The sequence below is a fragment of the Oryx dammah genome, unplaced genomic scaffold (genome assembly GCF_014754425.2).
Source record: "Oryx dammah isolate SB20612 unplaced genomic scaffold, SCBI_Odam_1.1 HiC_scaffold_15, whole genome shotgun sequence".
Classification (NCBI taxonomy): domain Eukaryota; kingdom Metazoa; phylum Chordata; class Mammalia; order Artiodactyla; family Bovidae; genus Oryx; species Oryx dammah.
The window spans coordinates 23,990,366-24,015,668 of record NW_024070199.1 but is presented as its reverse complement, the minus strand read 5'-3'; the positions used below and the strand labels follow the sequence as shown (position 1 = coordinate 24,015,668).

General features: G+C 49.5%; 1 protein-coding gene across 5 annotated transcripts in view; it reads left to right on the top strand.

Moving 5' to 3' along the window:
- NAV2 (neuron navigator 2) overlaps positions 1 to 25,303 on the top strand; it is a 423,615-nt gene that overhangs the window by 340,934 nt on the left and 57,378 nt on the right. For all 5 annotated transcript variants that reach the window (XM_040255673.1, XM_040255672.1, XM_040255676.1 and 2 more), the window contains 8 exons: positions 4,618 to 4,756; positions 11,619 to 11,910; positions 12,662 to 13,364; positions 16,286 to 16,753; positions 17,410 to 17,475; positions 18,842 to 18,886; positions 21,208 to 21,368; positions 22,719 to 22,907. In XM_040255673.1, the coding sequence (XP_040111607.1) occupies positions 4,618 to 4,756; positions 11,619 to 11,910; positions 12,662 to 13,364; positions 16,286 to 16,753; positions 17,410 to 17,475; positions 18,842 to 18,886; positions 21,208 to 21,368; positions 22,719 to 22,907 (2,063 nt within the window). The remainder of the gene's footprint in view (positions 1 to 4,617; positions 4,757 to 11,618; positions 11,911 to 12,661; positions 13,365 to 16,285; positions 16,754 to 17,409; positions 17,476 to 18,841; positions 18,887 to 21,207; positions 21,369 to 22,718; positions 22,908 to 25,303) is intronic.

Below are 25,303 nucleotides of genomic sequence, written 5' to 3'. Positions count from 1 at the left end.
TAGTTTTCCTTAGGATGCTTCTAGGAACTCCCTGACAGTGATCTTGGTGACCCAGGACCATTTAGAATATCCTGAATTTTAGAGAAGGGACAGGTTGAAGCTAAGTGATTTTATATCTAGAGAGATTCACCAGTGTCCCCAAAGAGCCAGAAGTGAGGGAGACGTGGCTGGTTTTCTGAGCTCAGGGACAGCTGTTGTTTCTGGTGCACAGACAGCTCTGGAGACCCCAAGGCAGCTCGTGCTCAGCATAGACCTCTCTTGCCATTGCTCCTTCATCCTCCTCCTCAGTCTCCCCACTCCCACTTCTCTGTGGGGTAGATCCTTGATTTGCCCCTTCTGGGCTGACTCAGTTGCTAGGACCCCTACCAGCTCAGGGTGGCCCCATGATGCTCTGTGCACAGACATGGGAGAAGCATGTGTGTGAGGAGTGCCACATGCCCCCCTGCCACAGCATCTCAGTGTTCGGAGGGCACAGAGGAACAGCGGGTACAATTTCAAAGCAAGAAAATCCAGAGCTTGGGTTCGAGGGCGCCTGTTACTGACTCCCCTCCTTCCTCCTCTCCAGCCACGCTCCTCTCCTGCATGTCTTCTCTCTTCATCCTTGGCTTATAGGAAGTTTCAGACACTTTCAGTGCTAACCCCGGAGAACAGAGGCAACGAAAGACTCGGGATTTTCTTCTCATCATGAGAGTGGTTGGAGTCCTTTTCCATCTGTGCTGTCATCCTTTTCCCAGCAGAGCCTTAAACAGTTGCCAGCCTAGGTCGTGTCATCCACATCCGTGTGTCACCCATAAAGCAACTGAGGCACAGAGGTTGTGACATGTCAGAGGACAAAGTGGGAGGCAACCGGGCTCAGAATCCACTGCTGGGGCTGCCTTTGCGTCAAAACGTGCTGTGCCTGTCCCGCATGTGAGTTCAGTCAGCAGGCGTTCAGTAAATACACGCTGTATGCCTGGAGATGGGGGATGGGGAGGCTGGCATTGCTGCTGTACCACTGCCCTGGAGGTGGTGGTGGGGAGGGTGGGCATCAGGGTCAGGGAGAGTTTCCTGGCCAGCCCTGCCCTGCATTTGCTGAGACCCTGGACGGCACTCTCAAAGCCTGTGTCCTCCTTAGGAAGCATAGCCACCCGTGAGGGAATAGGAGCGTGGCTGAGAATACGTGCAGATGCTAAAGAGTTGCCATGTGGCGAGTGCTCAACGAACGGCCGGGTGATGCAGGCCAGAGGGAGCACATGTTCCCAAATTAGACAATTCTGCCTTAAACCCAATTCCACAGTGGACTGAAGGGGGCCACTGGGCAAGATACTCGTTCCTTCAGCCTTGATCCCTTCACCCATCAACTGGGGAGGAGAACGGGTCCCTTGCAGGTGTGATGTGAAGAGCGGAGATAGAAACGACGTATCGGAAGCACCTGGCCTGATGCCTGACACACAGGCTGCACTGCTTACTATCACTAGGCAGATCCCTGCGGGTGCTTAGAAAGTAGGACAGACCATCACAGAATGACTGGAAAACTGCAAGAGCGCACAGAATGAACCCAAATGCGGAAGACTGTGAATTCAGAGGAGGGGATTGTCAGAGTGGGCCAGGATATTTGGAGAAGGCCTTAAAGGAGGATTTGGAACCGGATGGAGGCCGGGCCAAGCCAGTGGAATCATAGGCAGGAAGTTGCCTGAGACCTGGAACTGCAGTTCCCTGCGAATTCATCCTTACTGAGCCTCCCCCTGAGCCCCTACCCTGCCCCCCTTTATCCTCTCTGCTTGAGAACCACCTTTGCATGTTTCCCCTGCACTTGGGTGGGACCCTCCAGGTGGGCTTTAGAAGCCAAATTGGCGGGCTAAGGGAAAGGTGATGAAAACAGGTTTCCACTAAGCTTCGTCTTCCTGCCTGATCAGCAGAGCTCAGACAGGCATCCTATGAGCTGGTGGAACAAACCAGAACTTCCTTTTCATTATTCAGGAGTAGTGGTTTGGGGTGCCCCTGACTTTCTAAATCTCAGACAGTGGCATTTCTTTGTGTGTGTGTGTGTATATATGCATAGATATATAATGTATGCCACAGTTTTTAAAGATTAGACTCCATTTATAGTCATTATACAATGTTGGCTGTATTACCTATGCTGTACAACATATCCTTGTAGTTGATGTATTTTATACATAGCTTATACCTCTTAATCCCCTACCCCTTTCGTGCCCCTTCTCCTACTCCCTCTCCTCACTGGTGACCATCATTTGTTCTGTGAGTCTGTTCCTGTTTTGTTACATTCTCCACTTTGTTGTATTTTGTTAGATTCCACATGTAAGTGATCTTATATATGTATTTGTCTTTCTCTGTCTGCTTATTTCACTGAACATAATGCCCTCCAAGCCCATCCATGTTGTTGCAAATCGCAAAATTTCGTTCTTTTTTTTATGGCTGAGTAATATTCCCTTGTGTATATATACCACGTTTTCTTCATCCATTCATCTGCTGATGGACACTTAGGTTGCTTCCATATCGTGACAAGTTGTAAATAATGCTGCCTTATTGGGATGCATGTATCTTTTCGAATTACTATGTTTGTTTTTCTGGATGTATACTGAGGCGTGGAGTTGTTCTGAACCTGGCATTCTAAGGCATCAGAGAGCCGCTCTGCGGGCCTTTCGGTGAGGCATGGCTCTCTGTGGAGGGCTGAGTGGTGGACAAATGTGGTTAAGTCAACGCTTTATCATCACATGGCCCCGTATGCACATATTGGCCCTGCCTCTCCTGCTCCGTGACACACCAGCTCCCGAGCCTGGGCTTCCTCCTGGGGAAGTGGGCCCTGTCGTTTGCCCATGTGCACTGACAATGGACGTAATAGAGAGCCGTGTGTCGTCACAGGAGGGAGGGCCAGCTGGATTCAGGTCCTGCTCGTCATGCTGTCTGGCCTCCTTTCAGGTGTTGTACCTTCCTCAGCCTTGGTTTCTCTACCTGTACCATAGAAACAGTAATACTTAGCCATTCCCACTCCGTCAAGTAGAGCGGTGTCACAGTTTATGCTAGAAGCTTACTTCATAGGTTCCTCAACTTCCCACTCTATGTGTCTAAATCAGCAGGTATTTATTGAGCACCTGCTGTGTATCTACCACCCTGCAACCAGACCTGATGTCGGGGATCTGGAGAGGGTGGAAGGAGGGGACACTGGGGGACTAGGGAAGGCCTTCTGGGGAGGTGACTCTTCAGAGAGAAGGAGGAGGGGCAGGCGTCCAAGAAGAGGAATAGTAAATGCAAAGCCTCGAATGCGAAAACCCAGAGCTGGTGAGCAATAAAGATGGGCGTCCATGGCAGGACTGACTGGAGGAGGGGCTGGATCACAGGGTCTTGAGGGCCAGGGTAGGGAGTCCTGAGAAGCCCTGAGGGATTTGAAGCAGCAGAGCAATAGATCTGACTTGTGTTTCACAGAGACCGTTCTGGCCGCTGTGGGGAGACTAGATGGTTGGGAACCAGAAGAGGAGCCCGGAGCCCAGCTGGCCTGTTGGCAGTCACCAGGCAGGGCAGAAGCAGCCAGAACCTCTGGGCGCAGGGGCGGGGGCAGCCGTGCACACTGGGAGAAACTCTGCAAGCAGGGGCAGGAGGACCAGGGGGCGCCCCGAATGTCTTGGCGTTGGGAAGCAGGCGATGGTAGAAGGAAAAAGAAGAATCTTTGCTTGGAGATTTGACTTGAGTGGTGCGGGATGAGGGTCTTGATGGATTTCAGGATTGAGAAATGAAGGACTCTATTTTTGATGCATCTTGAGATATATCAGAGTTGTATCTGTTGTGTTCGGAGAAGGCAATAGCATCCCACTCCAGTACTCTTGCCTGGAAAATCCCATGGGCAGAGGAGCCTGGTGGGCTGCAGTCCATGGGGTCGCTAAGAGTCGGACACGACTGAGCGACTTCACTTTCACTTCACTTTCATGCACTGGAGAAGGAAATGGCAACCCACTCCAGTGTTCTTGCCTGGAGAATCCCAGGGACGGGGGATCTATGGGGTCGCACAGAGTCGGACACGACTGAAGCGACTTAGCAGTAGCAGTAGCACTGCTGTGTTAATCACTCAGTCATGTCTAACTCTTGGCGACCCCACGGACTGTAGCCCACCAGGCTTCTCTGTCCATGGGGTTCTCCAGGCAGTAATACTGGAGTGGATTGCACTTCCCTTCTCTTGGCTTTCTGTGCCAGGAGTGGGGTCCAGAGAATTCCTACAGCAGCTCTTCTTCTCCCTCTGAGCCGCAGGGAGGACACCCCTGCTGACTCATTCTCTGCCCACTTTCTGCTCCAGTCCCCAACCCCCTTGCCCCTCCTCTGTCTTTGGAGGTGGCCCTTGGCTTTTGAAAGCTCCCCAGGTGATGATGGGGTAGGTAGTATATATGTGTTTAGTCACCTCTGCTCAGGAAAGCACCGCCTTTTAGGGGAAGACACATATCACCCACTTCCCCAGCTGCCAGACGGAAGCAGTTGGATGTTACCCTTGAAGATGAGTCACATTAGAGGCAAAGGAGCTGTGTCTGGGGCTTTGTGCACCAGGAGCCTTCGGTGATGGTAGCCGTCTGTCTGTATCGTCAGGCTGAGCTGGTGCGGCGTGACGTGCTCAGGGTGTGTTTGTCTTGGCAGCTGGGATGACAGCAGCTCCGTCAGCAGCGGGATCAGTGACACCATAGACAACCTCAGCACGGATGACATCAACACCAGCTCGTCCATCAGCTCCTATGCCAACACGCCTGCCTCCTCGCGCAAGAACCTGGATGTGCAGGTAAGGAATGGGGCTCCTCCCAAGGCTCCTGCCAGTGGAGAGCCTTGGGCTTGTGGGCCACGGGAGCCATTTAGGGTGGGCAGAGTCCCCAGGTCTGTGAGAGGAGGCCCAGCCTCCTGCTCACTGCCTGTGGTCTTGTCTCCTGATTGTGTTCTCTCTCTGCAGGGAGAGGGGGGTGGGCAGCGGGGTGCTTGGAATAGGAGTCGGGGGCATGCACTGCTCTCATGGGGGTGACCTTGGCAAAAATCACCTTTCCTTCCTGGAACTCAGTTTCATCATCTATTTAGAAAACAACAGCAACAGGGATATTGGACTCAAGTGGCCATTCGTAGCGTGGAATGTATGTCCACAGGACAAGGGTGGCCTTGAGAGCCACGGGGTGGGCGCAGGGCTAGAGCCCTGGCCCAGAAGACCAGTACGTACCAACCAGAGGTTGAGAACTGTTGCTCGGTGGGTCCTATCCTGCCAGTGTGTTTTATTTGGGCCACAGTATCATTCAAGTTTTTATAAGTTCATTATTTCACATAAAAAGTGAGCTTCTGATTTCTCTTGAAAAATCAGACAGTCTTGCCTCTTTGAGTCTGCATTCTCCACAGCCAACAACTGTGCGAGTGCCCCCCCTACCCCATACCCGCACGCTTTGGACAGGGCACCCATGCCCTAGTGTATTGGCCAGCTGCACCCTCGCCTAACTGTGCCAAGTCACTGAGGTTTCCCATCCATGCTTTAAACTCTCAGAGCTAATGTTTCAGAGGCAGCGCTTCCAAAGCAGTTTTGTGGGGGCACGTTTGTGGGCTCTCACAGCATCCCTTAGCGGTCAGAGGGGTTGGTTCTAATGAGCCCATTTTACTAGTGGACAGGCGAAGTTACCATCCTTACGCCTGGTTGCTCGTGTTGGGGCTGACCGGCTGTGGTGACATAGGAACACGTGGGCTTGGATCCTTTTCACGATGAGTCCCTCCCACCTGTGGGGGCTGCAGCCTCAGGTGAACCCCTGTGAAGGTCCGATGGGGACAGAGTCTCCCAGAGGGGCCTCGTGAGGGCAGGGCTGGCACGTCCCCCTTCTTTCACTCCCTTCTTTTCACATCTGCTTCCTTTCTCCTCTCTTTCTCCCTCTGGACAGATAGGAGCCTCTTTCAGAGTCTCTCTGCTTTCAAAGGTATCTTTTTCTTTGAGGACAGGGCTAAATAAAGGATGTGTCAGAGTGTGGGAGTCATTCTGTCCCACAGAAATGTAAGCATAGGCCGCCTGATGAAATCTGTGAGGTGTTGCTTCTGGGATTGCCTGTGACTTCTTGAGTTTTCATTTTTAGCCCAAGTTTCCAATTATTGTTGGTGAATGAGGGAGGCTTATAGTGGTTGTTAAGGGGGGCAGGGCGGGGGAAAGCTGCCTAAATGAAAGGGAGCATAAAGATTTGGGGAAGCAGTGCTGAAGTGTTCCATGTCTTGGTCTGAGTGGTCCTTATGTAGTATGTTAATTTCATAAAATTTCTTCAAGTTATATACTTAAGATTGTACATGTAGTGTATGAATGCTATACCTCAATTTAAAAAAGTTGATTAAAAAAACCTAGCCATACCACCCAAGGGATGAGTGTTCAGTTATTAAATACAGATTAGAGATACCAAGCCAGACTATGTTCCTACCACTTGGCAAATGTTATAATACCTACCCTTTTCCTTTCTTTGTGGACACTAAATGATTTTTTTGAGACTCCTTCTAGTTCCAAGGTAACCACAATTAAGCTTCTAGACTGTGCTTAGATACTGAGCTGTGGAACTAAGAGAGAAGGAAAGACAGACAGAGACAGAGAGGAGAGAGAAGATTTGTAAAGTAGATTTGCTCACTTGCAAGGCAGGAAGAAACTTGCTCCTAAGATGCTCGCTGAGCCAACAAAACACTGTCAGAACGATCTCCTTGTCTTTGTTCCCTTCCCACAGAGCTGGAATTAGAATCTGTTTTCCACACCGACACAGAGTAAACATCTGGAGTTTACAAATGATGCATTTGAATTTGGTTAATGCCAAGACCCCCTCCTCTCTGACCAGCTCTTTGCTTTCATCTAGCAAAGGTTACATTAGAAAAGCTTCAAGAATATGACACAGCATATCTTTTGATCAAGAGCAGAAAGTTAACGTCAAGAGTGTTGTAAGAAGTTTATGATTCATTGGACTGCTTTTTTTTTCTTTTTTTTTTGCTATAAAACTACCTGAGTTTAAAATATTTAAGTAAAATTAAGTAGATACCAGGATAAAATGTAGATTTTCAACCACAGTCACTAAGATTCCTTTTGAGCTGGTTTATTTGGTATCCCTTTGTTCCTGTCCAGGGAGCATCCCTGAGTTTCTGATCCACATAAATCGCCTCCTTCTCTCCTCCTCCCCTGTTCCACTCTCAGGAAGACTAAGGACCATTACTCCTCTCCAGGCAGCGTCAGGCAGCGGGAACGTGTCTGCTGCCATCCTCCCAGGGCTCATTCAGGTCCACGGCACACGCTGGTTTCCCTCGACAAACGGGCAGCACAGACCGTCCCAGAGGCAGGGAGAAGTGGTCCAGTGTGTCAGGAAAGCAGGTTGAGGACAGGTTGCCTGCCTAGGTTTTCATGTGTGAAAAGCCTCTGAGGACCAGCCAACATCTAAGGAGCAGGGAAACTATTGCCTGGAAGCCTAAGCAGCAGCCTTGTTTAGCTGTGTGAGAGAGGAGCCGGGTACTGGAGGAGTGATCCTTGGGGATGGAAATCCCCTTTGTCTGTGGGTGACTGTTTCCTCCAGTATGCTGAGGAGCACTGGGAGAGTCTTTGATGGAGGCACACATGCCCAGATACCCAGCACTGACCTCTGCTCACTGCTCTTCAGTGTGCTAGGCAGAGAATCCCCCGGCCTGAGCTCTGACCGCCTCTTGATCGACTTTCTCCAGGAAAGTTGGGGAGTCTGCTTGTGGTGACAGGGAAAAAAATATGGCCTTGAAGTCAGGGTTGAGCTCCCAGCTCTGTGACATCCTGGGATGAGCTCAACCTCTCCAAGCCTCTGCCTCCTCATCCATTTAAAAAAAAAAAAAATTCACGGTAATTAAGACTTATCTTGAAGGGTGAGTGTGAGAGAGATACAGACATACTTTATCTGAACATGCTTTCTTGGAGCCAGACTTAATAATAGAAATACAAATTCCCTGTTTACCTTCATGCAAGACAGAACTAGGTTAAATGCTAATGTGCTGGAGATTTTCAGAAGCAGGACACTTGGTGATAGAAAGCTACTCTTGGTCCCTCCACATTGAGCTCCTGGCAACCACTGTCAGCCCTCTGAGACACCTGTCTGACTACCATCCGTGTTTCACACACAAGGTTGCAATCTCAGGGAAGTTCAGCCACTTCCTCCAGGTTCACACACGCCCAGGGGTGGCAGCACCCAGTGCTTGAACTCAAGTCTGTCAGAGCCCAAACCCCTGCTTTCCCCCCAACATCCCGCCCCGCAGCCGCACCTCACTCCCCAGTGCCTGGGTTCCACTCTGTCACTCTCAGAAGCCTGACCCCCCCTCTCCATAGTCCCTCAGGAGCCTGGACTCTCGAGGGAAGAAGTCTCCCATCTTCTAGGCTCTCTCCGTCCCTCCTGGAGTGTGGGTCCCTCCACTTCCCTCTTGACTATTGAATGAGTAAATGGACGTGCAGGTAGGGGCAGCAGGGAAATCTACCGAAAGGAGGTACCGTTTAAGAAGGGAATAGTTGGCAAAAGGGAGGGTGAGTCTCAACGTGGCCATCTTGCTGGCCCTCCTGTGTTAAGCTCTAGGAACAGAGAGGCTGGCCCTTCATCTTTTAATCCCTCCTGGTGCCACTGCGTGATCTGGCCCAGAGCTCAGGAGGGGATGTGAACTCAAAGCCAGCAGAGTGTCCAGGGCACATGCCCAGTGCAGAGAGCATGGGATGACTTCCACCCTGGACCGTGTTGTTGGGGGGATGATGATTGGATGACTGTTCTTTCCAGAGGGCTGTTCAAGCTCTAGTCAGACTGGGCATGTGTGCACTCTCTCTGCCATTGGTAGGGAATCAGAATTCTGGGGTCCCACCCAGAGGCGGGAACTGCTCAAAAATTGGACTTGGGGAACCACTGACCAACCAGGATGGAAAGAAAAGTTTCTGAAAGTAGGTGATGTGGTAGGCGCCCTGGCCATGCAGCATCCTCTCGTCCTTGGGCTTATCCTTTGGGAAGGCAGCATAGCATGGTGGCTAAAATATGGTCTCTGCACACAGGCTCCCCAGAATCCTTGCACTGCGTGATCTTGGGCAATCTTCTTTTCCACTCTGTGCCTCTGCTTTCTCATGAACTGAAACTTCCTCACAGGTTTTTTTTTTTTTTTTTGGTGAAGATTAAACGGTGCATGTAAAGCACTTTAGCCCAGTGCTAGCACACAGTAAATGCGTAATAAATTTTAATTGTTATTGCTGTTAGCATCACTATAATGTGATCAGGGAAAATAAGGTATAGGAACATTAAAAGAATAATTAATGCAGTACCCCAGGGTGTGGTTTGTGCTAAGCTTTTAGTACCTGCTGCTGCTGCTAAGTCGCTTCAGTCGTGTCCGACTCTGTGCGACCCCATAGACGGCAGCCCACCAGGCTCCCCCATCCCTGGGATTCTCCAGGCAAGAACACTGGAGTGGGTTGCCATTTCCTTCTCCAATGCATGAAAGTGAAAAGTGAAAGTGAAGTTGCTCAGTCGTGTCCGACTCTTCTCAACCCCATGGACTGGAGCCCACCAGGCTCCTCTGCCCATGGGATTTTCCAGGCAAGAGTACTGGAGTGGGGTGCCATTGCCTTCTCCTTTTAGTACCTCCTAATGTATAAAAGAATGTGTTAGAATGTATTTGAACATAAGCTCCAGAAGGTTAAAGATTTGTACTTTGTTCTCATTAAGTATAGTACTTCTGGTACCTAAAAACTTGCTTGATACATTGTGGTAACAAGTAAATATTTGCTGAGTGAATGTTTCCAAAGCCAAGATATTTTCTGCCTCAGGACCTTTGCATGTACTCTTCCCCCTACCTGGCACACTCTTCCCTTAAACTCTTCTCTCAGAAAGTTTCTGTTCATTCTTTACAACACATCTTCAAAAAGGCCCTACCAAACTGCCATTCCCTATCCCCATCGTCATAATCTAAGTTACATCAGTGCTTGTAATACTCTCTCAGACTCCTTGTCCTTTTCCATTTATATGTCTTATATTTCCAAGCCTTGCCTCTTTCACTGGATCATAAGCTTCAGAAGGGATGAGATCCAATCTTACTCACAGATCCGCAGACCTACCTTGGTGCCTGGCAAACCACGTGTATGGAGGAAATTCTGGTTGAATGAATGCACTGGAAGGTTAAGGAAGGACCACAGGCTGGGGTGCTTGGGACGTGGAGGGAGTCCCATGAGTTTCTGCTCCTCTCTAAAACTGATGAAGATGAAGGCAGTTCTGTAATACTTACCTTCTTACCCTCCTTGACCAGGTGGCGGTCCGGATTGGATGAGGTCATTTTGTTAAAGTGTGCGATAGCTTGAGAAGCGTGCGTTCACTGGTTTCACTCATTTAATCATCGAGCCTTGATTGCTCACTTGCTGTGGACACGCCTCTGTCTGTGTCCCTTGCCACAGTTGAATAACGAGCTTCTCACAGCCTAGGAGTGTGTCTGTCCTCTCCCTGTGCCTCGTACCTAGCGGGAACTTCAGTGTGTTTGAAGAATGGTCGAGTAACCGAAGACACCCGTGAGATGGCAGAGGGAGAGAGCGGGGTGGCCGTGTTGGTGACAGAGAGGTGGTGGAACTTGGGCTGCTTGTCAGTATGGAGCTTTGTTCCCATTCAGCCAGTGTATTCCCTGGAGGAAGCCATCGGTACCAGTCTCAAATGACAGGCATCAGGCCGGATTCTTGCCAGGGGGTCATTTCGATTTCCTTCTTTGCAGATGTTGCCCACTCTTGGTTGTGAAGTGTGGCACATATGGGACTTGTATCTCAGGGGAGCCACCCCAAAGTGTTGCTGACCTCCCTTCCCTTCCCTGGTCAGTGCACTCCTTCGCCCTGCTGAAATCTGCTTGGACTGGTCCCAACCCCAAGGGAGGCCCCCAAAGCTTGCTTTCTGGCTAGCAAGTTACGCCTTTTAACTGCAGCAAATCATTAACATCACACTTCTGTCCCCTCCTGGGCTCCATGGCCAGGAGGTCAGGCCTCTTCCAAAGAAAGCTGGCTAATTATGTCCCCTGTCCTCACAGAAGCCCATAAGAGGAGCAAGCCATGGCAGATGGATGGAGCTGGGCTGGGAGCAGGCACCCTCTGGCTGGTAGCACCCGGGGAGATGACTTCTGAGGAGTTGTTTCCTCTCTCAGCCCCTCTCTGTCCCTGATTCGAGGGGAGCTAGCGGCCTCAGACTCTCCTCGCTCTCCGTGTGAGACTCTCTGTGTGATAGACTGTGATGCTCAGGAGCCGGCAGAACAAAGAGGACCCGGGCTGGGGGGCTGGGAGCTGCAGAGAGCTCGGGCTGCCGGAGTTAGAGGAGGCACGTCGCCAAGGGGCAGAGCTGGGGGGCTCAATTCCTGCCACAGCCCCGTCCTCTGGTTCTCCTGCATGGAACTCTACCCCCTCTTTTTCCTCTGGCTCCTTTTACTCTCCTCCCTCACTCCCTTCTCAGACACTGGTGTTCTTCACTTTCCTTGGACCCAACAAATCAGGCTTCCTAACAAGATAACTGGTGCAAAGGCTTAAACATTTTAAAGTGGGCATCTGTTATTTTTCCGCTAACTTGTCCAGGACATGGGCCTTTTTGCTCCAGAGTGAGGGGCTCCCTCGCCTGGGGTTTGAGAAAGACTGATTCAGAGGGTCTCCTTCACAGACTGACGCCGAGAAACACTCACAGGTGGAGAGGAGTTCCCTGTGGTCCAGCGAGGATGTCAAGAAGTCAGACGGGGGCTCAGACAGTGGCATAAAGATGGAGCCGGGGTCGAAGTGGAGGCGGAACCCGTCTGACGTGTCTGATGAGTCTGATAAAAGCACGTCAGGCAAGAAGAACCCCGTCATCTCACAGACCGGCTCGTGGCGGCGAGGCATGACGGCTCAGGTCGGCATCACCATGCCAAGGACGAAGCCAGCTGCCCCGACAGGCACGCTCAAGACCCCCGGAACCGGTGAGTCAGAGGCATGTGCTGTCTCGCATGCGCACTTGTCAGTTTCAAAACCGGGAAAGCAGTCATGCTAGCAGGGCTTGATGTTTTTAAGTCCCTGTAAATGCTCAGGTATTACTTCTTAGGGTTTGGACTCTGCTCATAGCCAGCTTTCAGAAAGATTCATATCTTTGCCTTTTTCCAAGTGGAAATTTGTGAGCATGAGAGCCTCTTAAAGTCTGAAGATGGTTCAGCTGCTGAGACGTGTTCAGTTGGTTGAAGCGTGGGCAGGCTCTGAGTTAACATACCCAGTGAAGACTATTCAAGGGCACATGGTTATGAGCTGTTGATATGGTGAGTCAGTATTGCCCATGATTTAAGGATGTGTATAAACAAGGGCAGAGTTTTTGCAGGAAGGTAGGATGCCCACTGAAGATGTTAGGGACAGCTTCTTAATGGATAGAGGGAGAATGGTCAGTAAAAGACAAGGTCTCCTTCCCAGACATGTCGGTGATTGGCTGGCTTTGCTTTATTCTGGGTAAATGTAGACTGCTTTGCAAATGAGGAAAATCACTGACATCTCCTAAAGGCTCTTGGTGACAGTCATAGATGAGATTATCTTTATAAAAAGCTCTCTCCTCTGTCTCCCAAGGGGACTGCTTTCCCCCAGGAGAAAGCAAAGTCATTCTTTGGAGTAGGGGAGAATTTTAAATACCCTGAGTTGACTGAGCTGGCTTCTTAATATGCAGGCAAACTTTGCTGATTTCTGTCATAGGGAAAACAGACGATGCAAAAGTGTCTGAGAAAGGAAGGCTGTCCCCCAAAGCCGCCCAGGTGAAGCGCTCCCCATCAGATGCTGGCCGCAGCAGTGGTGATGAATCCAAGAAGCCCCTCCCCAGCAGCTCCAGGACGCCCGCCGCCAACGCCAACAGCTTTGGGTTCAAGAAGCAGAGTGGCTCTGCCGCTGGCCTGGCTGTGATCACAGCCAGCGGGGCCACCGTCACGAGCAGGTCAGCCACCCTGGGCAAAATCCCAAAGTCGTCCGCACTTGTCGGTCGGTCCACCGGCCGGAAGACGAGCATGGATGGGGCTCAGAATCAGGACGACGGGTATCTGTCTCTCAGCTCCCGGACGAACTTACAGTACCGGAGTCTGCCAAGGCCCAGTAAGTCCACCAGCCGGAACGGGGCCGGGAACAGGTCTAGTACCAGCAGCATAGATTCCAACATCAGCAGCAAGTCAGCCGGCCTGCCGGGGCCCAAGCTGAGGGAGCCTTCCAAAACAGCCCTGGGCAGCTCTCTGCCAGGCCTGGTCAACCAGACCGATAAGGAGAAAGGCATCTCTTCTGACAGCGAGAGCGTGGCTTCCTGTAACTCGGTGAAGGTGAACCCGCCACCCCAGCCCGTGTCCAGTGCGGCTCAGGCCACTCTCCAGCCAGGGGCCAAGTACCCCGATGTGGCCTCTCCCACGCTCCGCAGGTAAGTGGGTAAACAGCATTGAGTGGAACTGGAATACGTGATGTGGAATGGCATCCTGGATTCATAATTTCCTGTATCTTAGCTGAAACCATCTCTGCTTTTCTCCGCTTCAGTCCTCGAATGAAACTGTTTGGTCGGATGCTACCAGCAGCTTTGAGTATTTTCCCGTGTTGATGTGAAAAACATAAGCCTCTGAAATCCATCATCCTGCCTTTGAATCCCAGGTCCACCTTATGTAGCCACCGTGTAACCTCTCTTAATACTTCTGCCTCCATTTCCTCATCTGTAAAATGGGGATGATGATACGTACCTGTGACCATTAATCTATGTAGCCATATTTAGCCCATAGTAAGTACTCGGTAAGAAAGTTAGTTACCATCAGAGATGAGTTCCTAATACACCCTTAGACCTAGATGAGGAGCTCAAGGAAAATAGTTTTTTTTTAAAAGCTGTAACTCAGATTCCTCATCGTTATGCCAGATAGTGATCTTGGCCTGATCTTTTCCCCAAATAATCCAGTATCCCCCCCACACACTTTTTTTAATACTGCGTGCATGATTCCAAATTAGTCTCTGAAATGTTAGCTTCCTTTCCAAAAAGGAAAAAACAATTCTTAAAGCAGAAGCATTTCTGAAAAATAGAATTTCCTTTCAGTTTATACAACTTTTTGCCTCATTATAACATACAGTGGACCATCTTTAAAACTGCAGCCGCATAGGGCACAGTTCATCCTACATTTTCAGGAAAGAGTAAGTCCCGAGGATAGAAAATTTAACAGTGGAAAAATAAAACTTATGTGCACATGTACATATTTGGGAATGAATAGGAATGTTTGCAAAGCCTTCAGAAGAAGCATTCCACATGAAAGGTATAATGAAGCAGTTCACTGTTCTTTGTCTAGACTTGATTATTAGAATTTCAGTAATGATTCTTTTTTCAGGGGAAGGTCCTATTGGGCTATTCTTTGTTGTTTTAACAGGTTGCCTTGTAAATGAAAATTTTCTCTGCTTCTTGCCTCAAGTATTATATGTAATATTCTCTCTTTGGTATTATAGATTTCCTTTAGTAGCTACAAAGGCATTTTACTAGACCCTGAGGCTAGTGTAATAGAATACTTGAAAATGCATGCAGCTTCTTAGGCTCTGAACTGAGCACCTTTCAGCCCATTCCTAGCAATTACATTTTTCCTAAATTAGTAAGGTGTTCTGAACTCTCATTGTGCATTAATATGAAGGAGAGGAGTCTTAAGTGAAGTGTGATAGCTGTCTTCAAGTGGTGTGAAGGACTAGCAGAAAAAAGATTGGACTTTTTCTCTGTAGTTACATATAGTAGGATTAGGAGCAACACGTACAAGTCAGGAAAAGGTGGATTAGATTTTGGTTTTGTAACACCTGGAAGTGCTTGGCAGTGAAGCCACTTAGCCTTTGGAGTAGACTAGTGAGGCCCCTGTCACTGCAGGTATGTAAGTACTCTAAAGCCAAGGTTCTGCAACAGAATAGTTCTTTCTCTGTCACCAGGCAGAGAGTGTTCTTTTTCTGTCACCAGACATTGTAGTGAGGGTTGATCATGTTTATTTATTTCTATAGTAATTGAGATTTGTAAGGACTGTTTAGGCTTCCCAGGTAGCTTAGTGGTAAAAAAAAATCTGCCTGCCAAGCAGGAGACACAGGTTCGATCCCTGAGGTGGGAAGATTCCCTGAAGAAGGAAATGGCAACCCACTCCAGCATTCTTATCTGGGAAATACAGGGGCAAAGGAGTGTGGTGGGCTACAGTCCATGGGGTTGCAAAAGAGTTGGACACGATTTAGCAACTAAACAACACGGACTGTTTAGAGAGGATGGTGGTGGTGGTTTAGTTGCTCTTGAGGCCCCATGGACTGTAGCCTGCCAGCCTCCCCTGTCCATGGGATTCTCCAGGCAAGAATAATGGAGTGGGTTGCCATTTCCTTCTCCACTGGAGAGGATAGAAGATCAAATTTACATGACTTGACCAGCTGGGTGGAAGGCAACCTGTCTAGTATGTAGTGGGTATCATTTCTTTTCTGAGATACCTGTTTCATAAGAGTTTTAGTGGATGGAATCAGGCCATTGTTATAAGAGCATGAACTGTCCTTCGACTTTAAGGTAGTCGCTCCATCCTACCAGAGAACTCTCTGCCAGCAGAAAAGGGGAGTGTTCGTGCCATTCCCTCTGTCCTTGGTAGCACGGTTTTGGTCATGAGCAGTAGGGGAGATGACGTGCAAGGGCATTTCTGTTTGTCTGTCACGGAGACGCCGTTCACACCTGGCGTGTCTGGCCTGACATCCTGTGAACCCTGCAAGGTTTTGTGCATATCACTGGCAGCACTTGCTCTCTGGCCCTAAAAGACACCTCCTTCTTGCCAGGCTTTTGTGCAAGAATGAATCTGGAGGATACATTGCCCAGGTTGCCTCCAGATCTAGACTCCTGTTCCTGATGCTGCATGTTTGCTCAGAGATCAGAGAAACCAAATCCTTCGGAGCTGAACTGTCATAAATGAGGGCATGCTTTGCACCTGGGGTCACAGATACAAAGATGATTAAGACAACTCGTTTCTCTTCTAGATGTTTCCTGGACAGGGGCAGTTTTCTAGTTACTCTGTTTATGTAAAGAAAGAGAAGCAAGATCTTGAAGTAGCAAAGGAGAGGCCGGTAGATTACTGCCCGTCTGCCTTTTGCTCAGATCCAGGGTCTCAGTGGCATCCGAGAACTTGAAGGTGGAGCCTTTGCTCCGCCAGCGCCTGGCCTGTTGTACCTTTCCCAGGGGACTGCCTCAAGCCCTGGGAAGGACCCCGCCTCCCTCTCCAGGGACCCTCACTGGCTCCTGCTCCCCACCCTCCTCTGACAGCCCAGTGCCCCCTGGCCTTGGGTGTTCAACCCACACAACCCTTTGTCTCTTCGCAGACTCTTTGGTGGGAAGCCTACCAAGCAAGTGCCCATCGCCACAGCCGAAAACATGAAAAGCTCAGTGGTCATCTCCAACCCTCACGCCACCCTGAGCCAGCAGGGTAACTTAGAGTCCCCCTCGGGCAGCGGCATCCTGAGCAGCGGGAGCAGCAGCCCTCTCTACAGTAAGAATGTGGACAGCACCCAGTCCCCCCTGGCCTCCAGCCCCAGCTCTGCCCACTCGGGCCCCTCCAACAGCCTCACCTGGGGCACGAACGCCAGCAGCTCCTCGGCCGTGAGCAAGGACGGCCTGGGCTTCCAGTCAGTCAGCAGCCTCCACACCAGCTGCGAGTCCATTGACATCTCCCTGGGCAGTGGAGGGGCGCTGAGTCACAACTCCTCCACCGGCCTCATCGCTGCCTCCAAGGACGACGCCCTCACCCCCTTTGTCAGAACCAACAGTGTGAAGACCACACTGTCGGAAAGGTTGGTGCTGTGCGTTCGGCTGCCTTTATCTCCCCGAAAGACGCCCCTCCGAGAGTCCAGACATTATGTTAGGAAGCCCAGGTGTTTACCTTTGCTGGGCGATTTCTCCCTTTTGGATCACTGCTGTCTCTCCAGGGGGAAGCCAGTGTGGGTTGGAGTAAGCCGGGCTCTGCTTCCTGTTATCTTTCTCACTGTGGTTACTATCAGTGCGTGGAGTTGCTGCAAGTCTCCTGGGGGCAGATTTCATGCTTCCGTTTTAAAACGGCATTCCACCTGCAAGGTCCTTCCTTTTTATCCTGTTTGTTCATCACCTGCTTCTTTCCCTGCCCTTCTAATGGTGCAGGCCGAATCAGTGGTGGCTGCGTCCATAGACTGTGTGGTGGGGTGCTCCTTAAGCGGCTGAGTCGAAGTGGCAAACACCCTCCTACCAAAGGGCTGCCGGGCAGGGTGATAGGAAATCACGCACCCAGAGTCTTCCTCAGAGCTTCGAATCTCACTGTAGCAGTGATAATGTATCTGTCTTCTCCACATGGGGAAGAAAGCCAGTATCGGCCCTGGGAATGAGGAAAATGTTCTGGTCATTGTGTGTGACGCCCTGCCCCCTTCCTTCCGATCTAATGCTCCCTCTCTTGTTTTCCACCTGCCTGGCCTTCTAGCCCTCTCTCTTCCCCTGCCGCTAGCCCTAAGTTCTGCAGAAGTACTCTGCCCCGGAAACAGGACAGGTAATGACATCGTAGGCCGGGGACCCCACCGAGCCTCTAGCATCCTCTGCCCCACCCTGTGTCGAGCCGGATGTTTTGTGTGAGGCTGTTGGCCTGTGGCTTCCGCTTGTGTTCGTGGCCCCGGTGTACTCTGTGACCTACCCCCTAATCCCAGACATGCCCGTGAGGGTCAGTTCTGCTGTCCACAGAGCTCAGGAAGAGGTGCACTGGGGCTGGCCCCTCCTCTCCCAGCTTGGGAAGGAACCTCAAACCTGCCACCTGAAAAGGGGCGGCAGAAGCTCTCACTGGCATGTCAGCCTTCCCCATGGCATGCTCCTTGCTCCCTGGCTTCCTGCCCTTTTGCCTCCCTCCCTTCCCCCTCCAGGCCCAGACATGGTCTACCACCCACCACGCAGCTTGGCCCTCACCTTTGTCTCCCCTCTCCCCCTTCTCCCCACGCAGCTGGCTCTTTGCCCTCTCCAAGGCCTTTGCTGCAGTTTGGCTCTGTGTCTCACGGGCTGTTGTGTTCTGGGTGCCCATTTTCTGTAAAGATAAGAAGAACATGGGGAGTGTTGTTGGCCCCCAGCTGCCCTGTGGGTGGGCCTCAGAGATGGATTATTGACCTTGAATTTGTGGGGGAGCCATGGCTTGGCTAAACATAATAAGCAGATGTTGTTTCATGCTAGGGGAAAAAATAATTAGTAAAAACCCTCTTCACCATGTCAACGGCAAAAACGTTGCTTTGGTCAGACTCAGAGACCAAGCCTTTTAAACCTCCGTCTTTGGAAACCCGAATGCTGTGACTTTGTCAGCCAGCAAGTTGTAACATGCCCCAACTCTGCCCAAGGCTCAGCTTCTAGCTCCACCCAATGAGGGCCTCGAAAACTGAGAGGGATCCGGAATCCACTTGTTACAGATGAATTCCAAATATGCAGACTGCTGGCCTCTTGAAACCGTCCAACAAGTCCCTTCTTTCACTTGAAGTCATCACCAGAGGCATCTGGGGGTGGGCCAGAGCGGTTACGGGTTGCAGGGAGCCCTAAGCGCTGGCGGTACCGATGGGCGACAGGCCGAGGAAGGCGTGGGCACTGCTTCAAGGTGGGGGCAGCCCCTGGGTTTGGCTCTGAACCCGCGGAAAAGGAAGGAGCAGTTGGGGGCGAGTGGCTCAGGCCCCCTGGTGCCGGGGCTGGAGGCGCCCAGGTGTGAGCACGGGCCTCGGTTGCCTTTGTCCCCGTGGCTGTGGCTGTGTTGCATGCGATGGACTTCTCCCCGGTGAAGTGAGTCTCTTCCTCCAGATCTCTTGGCCCCCCAAGCCTTTCCCGCCTCACGCTGCCTGCTCTCCCTGTGCTTCTCCGAGGTTCTCACGTGTGTTTTAACTTCCCTACAGTGACCCGCACCTTGATAGGAACACTTTGCCTAAAAAAGGACTCAGGTATCTGTGTTTCCTCCTTGCATCCGTGCCATCTGCTGTGGCTCCGGGGCTTGGCTGTGTGACTAGCTCATGGCTGATGCGGGGTGCGGGTGGGCTGGGGGTCCCTGCTTGGGCCCACGCGGCAGGACCCTGTGGACGACGGCTCTCCTTGCAACCCTCTTGTTCTCATCTCTCCATTTGTTGGCTTCTTTTGCTTGAGCAGGGGCTGTGCTCTTTCGGGCTTACTGTGGTCAAACCATCTCATGACAGCCATCCCTGAGCAAACCCGGAGAGCAGTTACTGCTACTTCTGGGGCCAGTGCGTTTGATCGCTGATCACTTTGCCATGACCATTCCATCCACGGGCTGTCTTCTGAGAAAAAGGATATGACTTGTAGCATGTTGATTTGTCAGCCAGGACACGAGCAAAGGCGAGAAATATTCCCCTCCCTCCCTCCCCACAGTTTGAGGATTTCTGACTTTTTGGCCCATAGAAAGTTGCTAAGGACAGATGCTTTGCACTTGTCTGAATATTCTAATCAAAAATCGGGCCAGTTTTCAATGCCCCACAAGATATAGGGCGATTTTTTTTTTTTAATGTAAAGAAAGAAAAGACTTTCTTTCCCAGAGGGAGTGTCCTCTCATTCACTATAAGTGATGGCTCATTTTTAACTCTGGTCCTGGTATAACAAGATGCTATAAGTCACCACTGCTCACGCCGTTCACCTCACTTTACCACCCAGAGGAACTTCAGTCCTCCCGCCTGCCCCGTGATCTTAATGTCATGTGGCTGCAGCTGTCATTTTCTCGCTCTCTAAACGCCTCGTTCTTTGTTGCATCAGCTTCACTCTGCACTCAGCGTTAAGAGCTTTCGCAAAACGTGGACGTTGGAATGAAATGTTTCGTTGCAGTCATACATGTCGGTAGTTAATACCCAGCAGCTCTTAAGGCTGAGAGCATTTTGACCAGTAATGGAAGGTAGGTATCAATGCTTCCTTTCAGTAGGAGCTCCAAGTGCAGCCAAATCTAAGAATCTAAGAAGTATTGAAAAACCCCCAGCAGGCCTCCCGAGGGAGGAAGGTTCAGCCTGTGGCCTTCGAGGGGGGAGTTGGCAAGGCCTGTTGTATTTAACAGTTTTCATCATGCCTGTGAGAGCTGCTTGTTGGCACTCAAGCTAGTGTTTAAATCATATCCACTCTTCACATGAGTTTGACCTTGATGCCCCACTGTTGCTTCATGTGGAAGCTCAGTTCTGAATATTAGCATTTCATAATCCTGTGTATATTTCTGGAGCAGATCTATCCTATGAAAATTATGTAACTCTGGCTTTTAAAAATTGGTTTTTTAAATTCAGAATGGAGATATGTGACATGGTATCCTCAGCCAATTAAGGGACCTGAAAAGTCCGATTCTAATAAAAACATTAAGGAAGAACCATGTCTATATTCCAAATTCTCATGTAGCTCTCTTTCTGGCTCACCCACTCTGTACACACACATAACCGGTAGTCACCCCACCAAAATCTGTTTATAAGTCCAAAGTACTCTGGTCACTTGGGCACTTTAGACATTTGAGATGCTGCCTGTGGGCATATGAGGAGAGCATGGGTTTGGGGGTCAGGCACGTATGGATTGACATCTCGGTAAAATGGAAATGATTGCACCTGCGTTGCTGGGCGAGTCTCAGGCTTCAGCGAGATAATGTCTGTGAAGGCACCCGGCACGTTGGAGACATTCAGTAAATCATTACCAAATTTGTTTCAGAAGCGACGAGGAGGTGGGCCTCGTGTGAGACCCAGTGATTTGGGGTCCCCTTCTGAAGACTGGTTTCTGCCAGATTGCAGCCACTGCTCTCAACGTTGGTCTCCTCACACCTTCTGTTACGTGTCTGGTTTCTGATACTCTGTGATTCGTGCCTGCTTATTTGCACTTCAGAATGCAGATGCCAGGAGCTATCTAATTAAAACTTCCTCAAAGCTCTGACAGCAGCTTGTTTCACTGTCTCAGTCCTGTCAAGGTGGGGGCTTTGAAATGACACCGTCATGAATGAACATGTTACAGATACGCCCAGGGACGGCTCTTTGAGCATTTACCAGTCTCCTTCCCTTTATGTAGTTCCCTTTAGGAACTGCAGTTTTCCCCAAAGACAGCCAAGTAGCCAAAAAGGTTTTGAGAAAATCTGTGAGTTGCAGAATGTGTAGCAATCTGATTTTTCAAACCTCAGACTTTCTTCTTATATGTTTGGATATATATTTTCTTTTTATATGTTTATTATCCGCTCCAGGGCACTCATTCTCATAAACGTTGTTCCTAGTTAATCCCAGCCTGATTTCTGTCTGTCCAGGTATACCCCCACCTCCCAGCTCCGCACACAAGACGACGCAAAAGAATGGTTACGGTCCCACTCTGCAGGAGGCCTGCAGGACACCACCGCCAACTCCCCTTTCTCCTCTGGCTCCAGTGTAACTTCTCCTTCCGGAACAAGATTCAACTTTTCTCAGCTGGGTAAGTAGCCACTCGGCATTTAACGATGTTGATCGGCACCTTGGGGCGGAGGTTATCTTGCATTTTGAGAGACATGTGGTCATGTAGCTCTCAGTATCTGATCAGCCCTCAGCAGTGAAGTTTGATTACAGGCAATTGATAGCAAAAGGAAAGAGAAAGGTTTCTTGGTTCTCTTCCAGTAATTTTCTCTATATGGTTGATGTAGGTAGGGCAAACTATCCATGGAATGAAAAGCATGTATTCTAAGGTCTCTGAAGAAGTACGTTCTACAGCATATCCCATATTTGGTCATCCTTCTTGCTTTATTAAACCGGAAATAAAGATCAAGTTTTGATTGAGTGAGTATTCTTGGAAGTGCCTACTGGTGACATAAGGCTTTGACTGGCACAATGAGGAAAGGAAAAGAATTTGTATCATAGTCCCTGCTGGCATGTCAACGGATGCTTTTTTAGAAAGACAGACACCCACACAGACTCATCAACAGGTAAACGAGAATGGTTCAAAGTTTTATGTGAAATCATGTAAAAACTGAATGTGATCTAATAGCAAGTATTATACACACACACAAAAAGGACTAGTCCTGGCTTGAATGACTGAAGAAGGTTACATGGAGGTAGCAGGATGAGAGCTGAGCCTTCCAAGATGGATACAGAGGGAAGTATTTTTTTTCCAGTCTCATCTCATTCTTCAGAGAGGCAGCCTTTTCTGATTATTGTGAATAAGAAAGTCAGTCTTTAAGGACTTCTAATCAAGGAAGGCTTAACTCTTCATTTTTAATGAACCAAATGCACTTCTAAACTATTTTACGTTACTGAAGTGGACAGGAGTTTAATAAGAAAGCCAGTTTCAGCTAAAGTACATGCACCCCCTTTGCACTGAAGCACTGCAGGCACCACCCTGAAATCTCCCCATCAGAGACGGTGAGACCTGTGTTCCTGTTGTTCTTTTCTCGGCTGTAACTCTTTGAGGCAAGAGTTTCTTGTCATGCACAAATGCTTCCCATCTGATCAAAAGCCCGGCTGAACTATTTTGGGCTTTTGGCTTTAGAGAGAATTGTTCCAGATGAGCCCAGAGAGTAATTAGCTCATGCCTGGAAGGTGACACTAACTTGTCTGAACGTGCCAAGTGGGAAAGCTGGGGCCCGGAGCCTCGCTTTGGAACTGACCCACCTTTCCTCCCTTATTTTTAGCTCTAAGTGTGTTTCTCAAATGCTGATGTGACTCCCTTTGAGAAAACAGTCAAAGGGAGAGGAGCTGATGGGGCCAGAGATGGCCGATCGTCAGCAGTCTCCTCTCCATCCCCTTTAGGGATGTGAGCCTCCAACTTTTTGACTGACTCCTTTCCTTGCAGCGAGTCCCACCACCGTCACCCAGATGAGCTTGTCCAACCCGACCATGCTGAGGACCCACAGCCTCTCCAATGCTGACGGGCAGTATGACCCGTACACCGACACCCGCTTCCGCAACAGCTCCATGTCCCTGGACGAGAAGAGCAGAACCATGAGCCGCTCAGGCTCATTCCGCGATGGGTTTGAGGAAGGTAAGCAAGCCAGGAGATTCACTCTCCCGGCGTGCAGAGTGGTTAGCGGTCCTCTAGACTTAATTCTCGTCGTCAGTGCAAAAGCCCACCCGCCCGAGTTTCTAAGTCACCCACTTGCGCTGGGGAACTGAACAGTAGGGTCTGACTCTCAGTTAACCTTGCAGGGCTTTAGGGAAGAGGCTGCTGACAAAACACTGGTGAGCCCTGGAGTTGACTGAGTTCCGCTGTGAGGCTCAGGCTCAGCTGTTGCTACTGCACCACCTTGACAACACCAGTTACAAGAAAATTCCTTTCTCTGTGCCAATGCACCTGGTTCACTTTGGGGAGCTGTGGGCCACCATGCTTCTCCACTTCTCTCCAGAATCTTCGATCTCTTTTCTCAAGCACCAGTTTTTTCTTTAAGTTTGTTGCATTCAGTTTTGCCCTTTTCCTTCTTTGCTTGCTAATTGGGAATATTTGGGGTAGGATTTTTATGTTTTGTTCATTTTAATCAGAATTTGGGGGAGAAAACTACTGTGGGCACCTTCATCAGCCATCTTCCTACCTCAAATTATTTCTTCTCCCTCTAGGCAAAGTGTGAGTTAGGGGAGCTAGCAGCCAAAATGTCAGGCACGTCCCCCCACCCGCCTCCCAAAAAGCAAAGGTGAAGTTGATAATATACTTGTGTCTTATCATCACTGGTGTCTTACCAGTGATGAACATGGTTAAGGATATGGGGTAATACTACTGGGGTTTGAATTCCAGCTCCACTACTTCTTACGTATATGATCGTGGACAAATTAACTTCACTTCTCTGTGCCTTTATAGGAGTACCTGGGTCCTGAAATTCTGAGAATTAAACAAAATAATATATAAATGTTAATCCAATAATGCTAGTACCTGTCGTAGCCTGAACACTCACCTTCAGCGTTGATGTCCTGGCAGCTGAAAGTCCCCAGCCAGAGGAGGGCCAAATGAGGCTGAGAGCCCTAGCCCTAGCTGTACCTTCTTTGCCAGTGACAGAATAGAATAGGGGTGAAGAGGGGAGTCCTCTGCTCCTAGTCTCTGTGAGAGTGGGGAAATGTGCCCAGCGTCCTCCTGGTAGAACAAGTGAAGTTGTGATTGTTGAGGAAATCCCTAAGTAAGTCCAGAGGGGGAGGAATGCAGGATGTTGGTTTCTGCTCTGCCCAGTGTTCTTTTTAACAAAAGTTTTAGAGTTTAGTTACAGAGCAGTTGCCCCCTGGTTAATCTTCCTTCGTTCTCTCCACTCTGATTGTATCATTTGCATCCAGTGGCATCCAGGGAGCAGACACTAACTAGTCTGTAAATCCATATATGGGAACCCATTGGGATGGTGGATTAAGGAGGGGTGGAGCCAGAGTTACTGAGAATGTTTTGCTGGATTTAAGAGCTAGAAATCAGTGCTTTAACCACTCAGAGCAGTAATAGAGGAGGGCATGTTGATCCTAAGGTGAAGGAGTAGGTTGTTTGTCTTGAACTTTTTTCTGCTCAGTGGGCGAGCAGAGCATGGCCACGAAGCATTTCCCCACCCTCCTGATGATGACTCGAGTCTGGAGTGTGCCCTGTTCATCTGCTCCCTCCTGTGTGCACCTGAGTGAATGGAATTCCGTCCTGCAACTTGTCCAAACAAGCATACTTCGCCTCATAAAGGTCCAGGACCAGTATCATCATCAGATGGCTTTTATTTATTCCATCTGGAATCAAGCTGCTGTCAGGCAGCACAACTGTGGTATATCTGGGATGTTAAAGTGACATTGATAAAAAGGGCTTGCCCACAAGCAGTGTCTAGACTTCTGTAAATCCTGATGATTCATGGTGACGTGGAACTCACATGCAGAGGTAAAATCAAATTCAGGGAGAAGGAGTAGGGGCTGTTGTCGATGTATCAGTACTAAGAAACATGTTATATCTTCATCTTTTGGGAAATTTGGTATCAGATTGATTTTATTTCTTCCAAAACTGTTACATTACAAAAGCAAAATAGGGCTCATGCAGTTAGGTGTTTTTAATTCCACTGGCTGAAGACTCCCCCCCCACCCCACCCCTGCCCCTGCCCCCGCCTCTTGAATATATAAACTCCTGGTGCTGCAGAAACAGCTGGGAAAAAAATTCATATCTCATGTTTGAACCAAACAGAACCTCCTCATAAGAGGCAGTTAGGTATATCATATGCCAGAAAGCAAATATTAATAGAAATTTAGGAAGAATTAGCACAAGTCCTTGTGTGAGGTTTTTGTGGGATCTAATTAGCACTTTGCCTTTTGAAGGAAATAAAAGTTATAAATATGTAGATGAATACAAGCATGGCCCAGGTGCAACCTTTCAAAGTTATTTCAGGTAAATTTCCATCAGGCACATTATGCAATCTTCAAGTCAGCTTTAATAGTGTACTTTAG